The sequence below is a fragment of the Micrasema longulum genome, unplaced genomic scaffold (assembly GCF_059751315.1).
Source record: "Micrasema longulum isolate JH-2025_06_02 unplaced genomic scaffold, ASM5975131v1 h1tg000570l, whole genome shotgun sequence".
Taxonomy (NCBI): domain Eukaryota; kingdom Metazoa; phylum Arthropoda; class Insecta; order Trichoptera; family Brachycentridae; genus Micrasema; species Micrasema longulum.
Window position 1 is genome coordinate 1782964 of NW_028277766.1, and position 12348 is coordinate 1795311.

Here is a 12348-nt window from a genome sequence, read left to right on the forward strand (position 1 = left end):
AAATAACTCCCAAGGGAGGAAATCCAGCCTGCCTACAAACATTTGGACATGCGCAAACATTGTTAAAATGTCCAAACTCAGTTTTTAAATATTTAGCATGTTTTGTCTGCTAGACCATCGACATTTTTCTTCTCAAAAAATGTCTTCATATCTATTAAAATATTGAGGGTTTTAATCCAGTCTTATATGGATATCCTCAGACGATAACATTAAATATATACGTGGTTTTTTCAATACTGTAAACATAGAAAAATATTATTATCTTGTTCTTTGTTTTATATGACACTACATCATCATACCATAACACCTTCAAATAATTATATTACTATGTCATAATCTAAAATGGTATTGTCGAGGTACCGAAGTATGTTTTATAATATTCTACATGCGTTTCTCAAGACATTTTTCTTCTTGGAGCTGCGATGCTTCCCGGGTCTCAATACTATTGTTCCATTAGTTGGTTGGGATAAGTGACTAGGACTAAAGGCACCTAAAACAAATTAAAACAATTGTAATGAAATTAATAAAACAGCTTTGTTTTTAACCACAATTTTTTTTTTCTACTCACCGATTTCAAAGCAAATAAGCTTCTTCGTCAAAGTTTACATAACTAATGAATTATTTCCTATTTTATTTTTATCAATGTTTACTAAATACTACACGTGGAACTAATAAATCAAGTCTCTTTTCAAAATAAAATATTAAAATTAGACAACTTGAAAATCTTAGAAATTAAAAAGGCAATTCATAATAAGAAAAAAATTGTTAATAACCGAATAAACAATTTTTTTTTTATTCACTCCTGTCTTGTTTCGAAAATATGCATCTCAAATTACCACTCTTTTAGGGAAAAAAAGGCTTGATTTATTAGCTCCATGTGTAGCATTTAGAAAACATGGATAAAATAAAATAGGAAATAATTCATTAGTTACGTAAACCTTGACGAAGAAGCTTGTTTGCTTTGAAACCGGTCAGTGGAAAAAATAAAAAAATAGCATTTAAAAACAAAGTTATTTTATTATAATTAATAACCAAAAAGTTAGTGCTTCAAATAAGACATTTATTATGAAACAATTGTATTTTATTGTTATTTTTTTTATTCTTAGTACCTACATTCAGTTAGTCCAAAAAACAATCCAAATAAGTAAGATTGCTGGTGTTCTTATGGCTTTTCTCTTATTTATTCATTTTATTAACCAAACAAACAAAAAAACATGTACCATATTGGAAGTATAAAAATTAAACTCAATTTTTATAGACAGTGAAGTTTCCATGTAATTACATTAGAACTTAGTTTATCTGAACCCCAGTCATCCGGATTGTTATCAGGAACCATAAACGCTCATAAACGGTTTCTTCGTCGGAGCAATTGACTTTGCTGGACATGTTGAAGTAAGTTTTGAATATGATTCCAATTCACTGTATTATTTCTAAAGCAATTAAACTGATCTTACAGTCAATTTTGCATTTTATTTAAAAACATTGCATTAATTTATTTATTTACTTGAGACATAAGTCCCAACTCTAATTTATTGGTAAATCCTTTTATCTGGATTTCTGCATATCCGGATAACGTCAGGCACTCATTTATACGGATAATTGGAGTTTTGCTGTAGTTACAATAGCTTATGTACAGTGTGTTAAGTTACAATTATTTATAAGGACAGAGTTATCTATTGCTTTATTAAAAATATTTTTATGCAATAAAGTTGAATGTTTAGTTTTATGGTAACACTTTAAAAACAGCAACACTGAAGTATAAAATTATGACTTTGTAATAAATAACTAACAACCAATCCCAAAACGAGCCTTTTAATTTGGTGTTACTAACTTTTAAAAAATCTATATTATACTTTATTGATGGTCCACACAAATATAAAAATTCCTTGACTAAAAAAATTAGATCATACTTCTAATTTGCATTTATTTTGAATTATTTTAATAACCTTATTAATTTATTGTTACTTCTTCCTTTTAATTTTTGTATTACAATTATAACTGTAGTTATTGTTATACATAAAAAAAACTTATTATTAGATTGTTTATAAATTATGAATATTTAAATTCAATTTTGTTGACTTGTATAAATTCTGTCTATTTTAGATTAAATTTTAATAAATTGTGTTTGTTGTAAATGAAATTTTGGTCTATTTAACATTTTTAATTTTTGTTTTGTCATTTTTAATGTTAACATGTAATTGGTGAAAGATGTTTAGTGCTATGATTATTTCATTTTATGAAGTTTATATATATTGTGATATCTTTTACTGTTGGTGAACTGTAAATAAATACTATTTTTTGACAAACTGTATTTGTATACTCATATACCCCAATTAAAATAACTCATCTACTAACATATTATTATAATATAAATACTTATGTAGCTTAATTTTTTACATTTGTTATTATTTACAAATAGCAAATATTTGATCCTAATATTCTCTCAAAAAAAAAAATCAACTGCCTCTATATTAGTTTTAGTAAATTATGCTCAGGAGTTGTGATTTATTTTATAATATCGAGGCTTTACTGACAGACTGCATTAAGTCATTAAAACAAATTCCGAGGTAATCGCATTTAAAACTTTTTTATTCTTTCAACTCATTATTTCTCCCACAATTTTCTTTTACTTAAATTTTTTCAAGCTTTGAAAGAGTAATATTTATTCTAGGCATAGCATAAAATTTTAAATCAACATCTGCACCTATATTAAAAAATATTTCAAATATATAAAGACGGTTGACTTAATGCATTCTGGCAGTATAGCAACGATATGTTCAATTCATTGTGTAATTTCGAAGTTTTATATAATATAATAAATAGTACGCTATGTAGTTATATTGACTGGATTTTCCTTGATATTGATATTGAGAGAGTTGATATTTGAATGAGAAACTCCTTGTAGGCATTAATTAAAAATGTGTTTTAAAAAATATATACAGTGGAGTGGCCCACACAATATTTTTATAGTTTAACCTACTTTCAATTACGTAATTTCTTCAATGTACCCGCCTAAACTTCTTCGATTGTGATTTGAATAAAATATTTATATGCAGTTTTTATGTCATTGGGATATTTTCAGTGATAAAAATACAGTAGAACTCGCTTTATCCGAACGCCAGTTATCCGGATAGCTAAATATCCGTATCCGTATCGTTATTGGAAAATAATAAAGGTTATAATAACAAATAAAAAAGAGCACTGGCGGCCAGCGCGTTTCTTCGTCAAACCAATTAACTTATGTGATAATGTCTGGCATTCATTGATCCAGATGATTGTAGTTTTACTGTAATGGTAGGTATTCTTTTAATATACTGACTGATAGCAATGTGTCGTCTGGTCTCCAGAAGCTCTTCCGCCTCTTCATCTTGTCGGTGCAGTTCCTGAAGACATCGGGCTGCCAGGTGTCGGAACACGGCTCCCACGTTTACATCCTCCTTCACTGAAGCTCGCATTAGCCGACATCCGAGAGACCGCGCCAGCAGTTCAGCCTCATCACTTAAATAAAAGTTTCGTTAGATTAGGCGTAAGCATGGTCAGTTAGGAAAAATGTTACTCGGGGTACTTCAAGTGCCAATCAATGGACTATGAAATATTCTAGTGTTTAAAAGCATATTTTAAAATATATATTCCATGTCAACCATATCAGGAATTGAATCCGAGACCTCTTGCATGGTAGGCAAACGTGTTGAATATTACACCATGAGGCAGACAAAACAGTAATAATGTTTCCTTTATTTTTCCTGATTTTAACACCTTTTCTACAGCCAATGAGAATTCAATAACCGCCACCTTAATACAAAACTAATGATTAAAAACTATTATAGTAATTATGATTTTTATAATAATTAAAAAATATTATTTTTAGTGTTTTGTTGTTTCGTTGCTATTGGCATTGGTGGGAAAATGTATTTCCTATTTTATCTATTGTTTGTAAGCCATTTAATAAATCAAACAATCTAGCCGGTTATTCTAATCTAACTTTTTGAAATTGAAAGCGAATTTTTTAAAACCCTTTGGGCCTCTCAGATCTGGGGTACAGGGTAACAAGTAAGTGACTTCACAAAATCTTTTCTATTGTTTCTTTTTAGTAAAGTAAAGCTAGAGGATAAAAACTTTGGATTTACTTTGAGAAAAGTCGTTTTGTGGAAGGCATGATAGTCCGAGACATTAAGGATTGTCTCCATTTTCAAATTATAATCACTGAAGTTTTTCATTTCAAAAAATGAGTTTTCAAAAAAAAAAAATAGGATTTTAAAAAAGTTTACCACGAGGCATAGAATGTTCTATGCCTTGTGGTAAACGTATAATATATAACTCTATGCCATGAGGAATTTTCCTCTGAAGTTTTGCGGTCTGGCCCTGAAACACGTATGTAAATACACCAAATATAAAGTATCTTGATAATCTATTACGTACAATCATTGACATATTTAATACACATAGACATACCCTGAGCCCTCAAAAATAATTACAATTAACTCATGAACAAACGGACAAACATTTTTAAACGGATTGTGTAAGTTTTCATTGGTAAATGAGTGATTAACAAAGCTTAAAACAATTGATATTCAAATAAAAATATTATTTTTTATTTTGTAAGGTTATTCTAAAAGAAAAATGCGATTTCTACATTTATTTTCAATGAAAATTTTACAAAACTTGGTTTGCGGAATCTTTACACTATATTGATTGTAAGAAATACCATAACAATTTATTTAAATCCCTTTTCATAAAATGGTTGTACAAAACAAAAAATAACTTTTTTTTGTTTTGTACACCATTTTGTGAAAAGAATCTAAATAATATTGTTATGGTATTTGTTACAATCAATATAGTGTAAAGTTTCCGCAAACCAAGTTTTATAAAATTTCTTTTGAAAAAAAACGTAAAAAATTATAAAAGCGGCGTCTATGAATAATTCGTTGCATATTTTTGTTTAGATCACCTGAATGTCAAACTACGACTAGCGGCGCAATTGCGAAGCTTTTTTTAGCTACAGGTTACAGGGGAGTACTGACAGGTATTCGTTTTAAAATATAATAAACGTGAGTTAATATTATTTTTGGATTCTCCAAAATCCAGCGCAAAGAAATTAATGGGTCGAAATTAAAAGGAATTTAAGGAAATTTTCTGATTGAGATCCACCAAAAACGAACGTTGATTTTTAACGTTAAAATACAAACTTTTGTATGTACCAAAAATTAGTGTCCTCCTTAGAGTATATACATCTATACTCTAAGGTGTCCTCCAATTTTTGGTAGCATATGCGCGATCGTCGAATGCATCCCTGGTATAAATAAATAAACTCAGTAACTATTTCGTGTCACAACTTTTAAAAATATTTTACTCTATAGGGCGCGTCCATGTATTAATCTACTGTCAGGTACCTACCTACCCAGCAGTCGCAGGGACTATTATTTGGATATAAAATATATTTGAATACCGAACAAACTCTGTAATCCTTTTTTATAGTGATTTTTTTTAGATATAATTCATATAATCCTGTTAGAATATTTAGAATTCAAAAAACTTGTTTGAAAAGGCGGATATTTGAAATTAAAATCGGCCTATAAAATTATTTTACAATGCTGCCAACAAACTTAAATTTTAGCATGGAATGATTACATTTGGTAGGTACTTTACGGTAGTGTTCAATATAGACGTCATTGATATTTACTAAACCGGTTTTGGAATATCAATTATTCTTTATCCCTTTATAATCATCATAAATCAGTGAGTGAACTTGATGAATTTACGAAACGGGTAAGCATTAAAAAATATATTTTAAGTAATATGTCTACTTACTTTTACCTACTAACATAAAAGTAAATCGCAACAAAATAATTTTCTAGCTTCTATTCTCCGAGTAGTCGATTTATTTACTTGTTTCTCGTTCAAACTTTGTTTAATGTTATGTACTAGTTACCATTAAATTGCTTTTTTGACAGCTTTTTACGTGTTTGCGTAAATGATCAAATTGAATAAATAACGAATAACAATGATTATTATTTAGATACTTACGGTCCAACAACGCTTTGGTCCATCAAATCAATTTTATTTTGCACTATTACTGTAGGAATATCTCCACATTCATTTTCTACCTGAAAGAAAAAATATTATTACTATCATATTCTCACATAAAACGCAATATTATGTCATCTAACCTCTGTCGCATAGAATTAAGAATAGTCCAGAAACCGAATACGCGTATCAAACAGAAGGCGACTAAACTACTCTTCATGGAGTAGTTTTACGTTTTGACCCGTTAGTTTCTTTATATACGTCGCTCAGTACAAAACTCCCGAATTGAATTCAACTATGCCATGTTGTGTAGTTTTAAAGTGAAGAAATACTGCTGGGATCTTAAAGAAATAGGATGGGATCACATTTCGTGTGTAAGTACTAAATTCATTTCTAAAAAAATTTTTTTTTTTTATCTGTCAGATTGTCAAAGAAAACAAAATGGCCATTTTGTTAGTGTTGCCCGGGTAGTCAACTTTTTGACGTTACTTTGCTCATCTAATGAGAGAACTAATGAAAATTGGACCTCTCAGATTAAACAACACCGTGGTGGACATTTGAACGACATTATCTTTAAAACATAGTGACATCAAATATTATTTAACATGACATAAAAATATCCGCCTCATGTAAGATAAAATTTGTTTTATTTTATAAGTTCAAAGTTCAATTACTCTTATTAAATGACCCTTTACTTATCTACTCTGTTGTGCCAATCAATGTATTGCGTGTACAATAAAATTTTAGTTAAATTAACAAATTTCTTTTTAAAAAAAATATAGTTATCTTACATTGTGTTATGATTAAATTTTTCGCGATCTGACAACATTAGGCGGCGACTTCACGCATGAGCGCAGCGAAAGTGGAGCAAAGTGGGGGTTTTTTTGGACACAGTCCGATATATTCAAATATGATTCTACGCTCCGCTCCTTCTAGACTATTCTTAATTCTATGCTCTGTCGTTTTTTACTGAACATTTTTTGTGGCGAATGATAAATCATTTAGAGTTTTTTGGCATAAACTTAAAGTGGCTTCATTAAATTGAACATTCAATTCGATTATATTAAAATAATAAATTATTCACTACCTCGGATTTCTTAAAATAAGCGACAGTCCTAAAGAGGATAGACGGTGTCTGGGAATTTTAATGAATAGGTAGGTATTTGAACATTGTTATTTGTCAGTTCCTCGCAAATGCTCATATTGACCATATCGAGTCTGTCCAACACCGTTTTCTAAGAAAAGTGGCATGGTTGCTCCGATTACAAAGGGGTAATTATTCCTATTTTGAAATAGAGCAATCTCTTAATCTGTCTTCATTGGAGAGACGTAGAACTGAGATGGACCTTATATGCATTTTCAAAATACTTAATGCTTTAAGTGATGTCCCATCTCTGTTGCAATCAATTTCTTTTCATGTTCCCAACCGTGTCACCAGAATTCAAAATCTGCTATTTATAAAATCTTCTAAGAGCAACTTTGGTTTTTATGCCCCAATGTCCAGAATGTGTAGATTAGTCATTTCATCACACGTCGAATTTTTTGGGATAGATCTTCCGGCTTTTCGTAGATCTCTTCGCGACTAAACAGTGTGGGATGAAGTTGGATTGGCATGGTTTAGCTCAAAATTTTAGGTCTTTCGTTTTTTTGAATATATTGTATACAATTATTGTTTTGCCCTTGTTTGTCTTTGCTTTATGTTATTTTTGTTCAGTTTCTTGCATTTATGTTTCTTCATGTAACTGTTGCAATAGGCTTAGGCCGTATATTTATAATAAATAAATAAATAAATAAATGCCTCTCCGGCACTGTTCGAAATAGACAACAGCACGTCAAGCTGGTTTTGCCTAACTAAAATCTAAAATCGACGTTTCGCTGTCCCGTTTTCCGCACCCCAACCGTTTGGTTTTTTTTATTAAGTATCAGAATGAAATTGAGTGTGTCAGTGCCTTTTTATTTTTTCAAAATTATTACCATATTTGTTTACCGTACGTCTAAAAACGGCAGATAATACTAAGTGCTTCTCTGGGTTTTTGGACGGTCCTAGCTCCCATAACAAACTATATAAAAAAAGCAAAACGACAGAGACACGCCAATAAAAAATATCTACAGTGAGTGAAAAAATCACTGCTCTCGTGCCATAATCCAGGGAGAAAACACGGGAAAACGTTTGTAAAAAGAAAAGTCAGAACACCTTCATTTTCAAATAAAATTAAATTCAATGCGTATTTAAATATTATGCATTTATTTGGTTTTGGTATTACCACTGACATTATACATCATTTGGTATTATAGTCTTTAAAATATAGCTTCATTAAAATGACAGCTGCCAAATTAATGTCACTAGTGATGAAAATTACTGCTCACTGATCATGTACCGATCAAATCCATTTTATTATTTTTTTCATGCAAACATGAAACCCTGTTTCCGAAAATTGATATAAAAATGCAAAAACAAGCTTATTATAGTGTATTTACGACAATTATTTACTAAAAAAATAAGACATTTAGTAATTTTTTCATGAACAACAATATATTTTTTTTTTTTCGATCGATTTACATTGGTCAATTTGTCCAATGGGAAGAAATTTCTTAACATTTTTGCAAAATGACGTAACCTTGTAAGAACGTCGTTAATAATTAGGTTTATTATAGTTTTAAAGCAAATTTCATATAATTATGTTGATTTATATATCAAGCATTGTATTAAAAAAATAAATTAACATGCCAGATACGAATGATTTTTCGTGTGTCAATATAAATCACTCTTTAGACGTTACTACAAAATCATGTCGTCACTTTTGCTGACATCTATCAGTCTAATCAAGCTATATTTTAAGGACTTTAGTTATTTAATTTAATTTCGTTAATATATTTAAATAAGTCGGTAAGTACCTACCCAGAATCTAAACAAAAGTCATCAACGTAAAAAAATAATATCAAAAGTTGCAACAGAGAAGGGAAACATTTTTGAGAAGGTGAATGTTACACAGTGTGTAAAGTTGCCACTTAAATCAGCCAATGATAAGATACTGTGTGTCGATTTATACGTATCTAATACGTAGGTACTTAGTTATCCAGTGTAACCGCGGTACAAATGATCAATTTGAGGAGATACTCACTTTTAATTTCCACGAATGAGCGGCTTGAAACGAGTCTCTGTCAGTTGTGGAGAAAGCGAGGACACAAGCCTGCGCCCCCCTGTAGTAAGCCTTCGTGATGGCGTCAAATTCCTCTTGCCCGGCAGTGTCCCATAACATCAGCCGAACCTCTTCACCGTCCAATCTAAAAAAAAAATACTTATATAATCTTCGCTGTCCCTTCGAAACCGGCTGCGTTCCAGAAAATATTCTGAAAAACCGAAAATCGAAATATCAAATTTCAAAAAGACAGAACTCATAGAATGTAAAACACATTTTTTTTTAAATTCCCATATCTTCAAGTCGATTCGTACCATATTATCCTTAATTAAACTCAAACAACTATATTATACAACAATGTTTGAATATGTCCAAATGCTGGCAGACTGGCTGGATTTCCTCCTTAGGGTGTTATTTATATTTAAGTTTATTGCAACAGAGGGGGAAACATTATTGAGAACAGAATATGGAAGTCTTTGGACATCCTAAAACATTGTTGAATTAACTACCTGGTAAAAGAAGAAGTATAAAAATTGGAAAATTGTTTTCAGGCGTTGCCTAGTGGGTGATTTTGTTCAGCCGCATGAAGATTGAAGATTAATGTGAGATCATCCGCATGATAAATGTTTTAGCTCCTTTACTTCACTTAAGTTAACGGAAGGAAGAATTGAGGAAATATGGATGTTTAAACATGGGCAGAATGGTAAATGTTGCACAAGTGTAAAGTGGCCACTTAAACCAGCCAATGACAGGTCATAAGCCCTGTAAATGCCTAGACTTCCATATTCCCTTCTCAATAATGTTTCCCCCTCTGTTGCAATAAATTTAAACTATATTATATTTATTATTGTTATCAAAAACAGTTTTCACTTTGTGGTATGACATTTTACACTTATTTGTTTATAAATTTGTATAAACCCCTTAATTTTTTTAATTACACTTCGACCGGTTTCGAGGTTACTACCTCATCGTCAGGAATTTGACTAACTTATAATTACACGATTAGAAATTAGTAAAGCCATTAATCAAAAACTTCAAATAATAAATAATCAATTAAATTTAACTTCGAGTCCTCTTTTAAAACTATTCCCGTTATGATTTATTTTATCTTCTTTCTCTCTCTTTCTTTAAATTTTCTGTCTCTTTCATACAATATTTTATTATATAAATAGCAACGCGTGTAATTATAAGTTAGTTAAATTCCTGACGATGAGGTAGTAACCTCGAAACCGGTTGAAGTGTAATTAAAAAAATTAAGTGGTTTATACAAATTTATAAACAAATAAGTGTATATTATATTTTATCTAATTCAATTATAACTTATCGCATAATATGATGGGGAGGCATTACTAGATCAATATTAAAACCCCTCGAATCTGCTCAAAAATTGATTGTTAAAATAATTTTACAAAAGCCCTTCAAGTACCCCAGTGTCAAGTTGTTCGAGGAATTCTATATTAGGCAATTATATACATCTAGAATAATTATGTTTGTGAAAGCAAGTTATTCTACCAAATCCCAAAAGGAACACTCCCACACTACCAGAAGTCAAACTAAAGGATGGGTCATGGGGTCTACCGCAAACTCTGAATTCGGGCAAAGAAATTTCAAGTTTTTGGGACCCATTATATTCAATATGTTACTCGAACTTTACAAAACATGAACAGAATTTAATTAAATAAATTTGTAAAAAAAGGGTTACAGGATTTAGTCAGAGAAAAATCGGAAAACTTACTCAAAAACATTCTAAAATAATAAATGGTGTATTTAAATATTGTATACTCTATAATAAATTAACTAGTAGGTAGTCATGTTATTGTTTATTTTTGCATAAAAATGTCTGCTTTAAAACAGGTTGTAACTAGTTAGGCAGACTAGACATAATCCAGAGAAATCTATTACCTAAGTATGCATGTAGTAGATAAAGAAATTGTAAGTTTTTATTAATAAACCATGATTATCATTATTATTTTTATGATAATCGATATATTATCATGTACTATGAAATAATGGACTAGGATACGGTGTATTGATTTTTTTAACTTAGTGAAAAATACGTATTTTATGTTTCGAAGGCGCAACGACTATATAATGAGGTTTCATCACGTTTGCTTCACTCCGAAGGTCGCATGGGATCGGTGGACAGGGCCTCTCTTCTCTGTATCCTCCTGACTCTTGTAACGTAGCATGTCACCAGGACGGCGACCTTGGCTGATTACGCAAATAAGCTGCGTGAGGCGTTGGGTCTGTCAGGACCGTAGCAATCTAATATATAAGCTTGTACGATTGTCGGATTATTTTTCTTTTCGTGTATAAAATACATTGAATTAGTGAAATCTTTTGCAAAAAAAAATGACTTTCGTATCAACTACCTACATTAAAAATAGTTATCTGGATCTCAGATATGCAACGGGAGCTCTTATGTAATATTTTTTTCTCAACATTTTTCTATAACTTTGCTTTCAGTTTTCAAATAAATTAACATTGTTGACTGATTGATTTATCTATCTATTATGTGACAGAGATAACATGACATCAAAATAAATATATGACGTGAGTAATCCTGGGTACGTATTCTGATGGGAAGTTAAAATTTATCTTAAGTTTTATCTACAAAGTAAAATTATGTTTTCTGTATGAAAAATAGAATATGTTTACAAATTATTTTTCTTAGCATGTTCAGTTATCGGTTACCGACGAAGGTAGTTTAAATTTTCGTACAAATATGCATACTTTAGTACATAAATATCGATGTTAATTTATATCGTCTCGATATGTACCGATGAAAATAGCGTCAATAATTGCGGCCCTGAGGTGGTTGCGGAAATCCACGAATATTTATTTAACGACGATAGAGTCACTTCTTAAAATAGAGAAAAAGAAGCCTTAAGCGTTGCGCGTTTGTATGTCCTGATGGTTGTGACCACAGATATATTAAATACTATTCAGTATTTGTGACACAAACAAAAATTGTCAAGAAGAAATTAAGTCATTTGTTGTGTTTTTCCGATGCCCTTAGTTTAAAACCCTTTAAAAACGGAGCTTTTTTATCTTTCTAATAGTGACCGACGAAAGATTCGGCTTAGGCCAGTTTCGGCCAATAAAACTAGTTTCGGCCGCTGTTTCGGTTTCGACCAACAAGTCCGAAGCTTCTGCTCGACTGGAACCTGCGGTCAGGATATCC

The 12348-nt window shown here is 30.7% G+C and overlaps 1 protein-coding gene across 1 annotated transcript in view; it reads right to left on the reverse strand.

Annotated features, from left to right (window-relative positions):
• Positions 1 to 269: 269 nt before the first annotated feature.
• Positions 270 to 12348, reverse strand: part of Rab23 (RAS oncogene family member Rab23) — a 43922-nt gene continuing 31843 nt past the window's right edge. The window contains exons 3-6 of the mRNA XM_088228199.1: positions 9147 to 9309; positions 6025 to 6104; positions 3320 to 3498; positions 270 to 490 (exon numbers count right to left, since the gene is read on the reverse strand). Coding sequence (XP_088084325.1) covers positions 372 to 490; positions 3320 to 3498; positions 6025 to 6104; positions 9147 to 9309 — 541 coding nt within the window. The 3' untranslated portion in view covers positions 270 to 371. The remainder of the gene's footprint in view (positions 491 to 3319; positions 3499 to 6024; positions 6105 to 9146; positions 9310 to 12348) is intronic.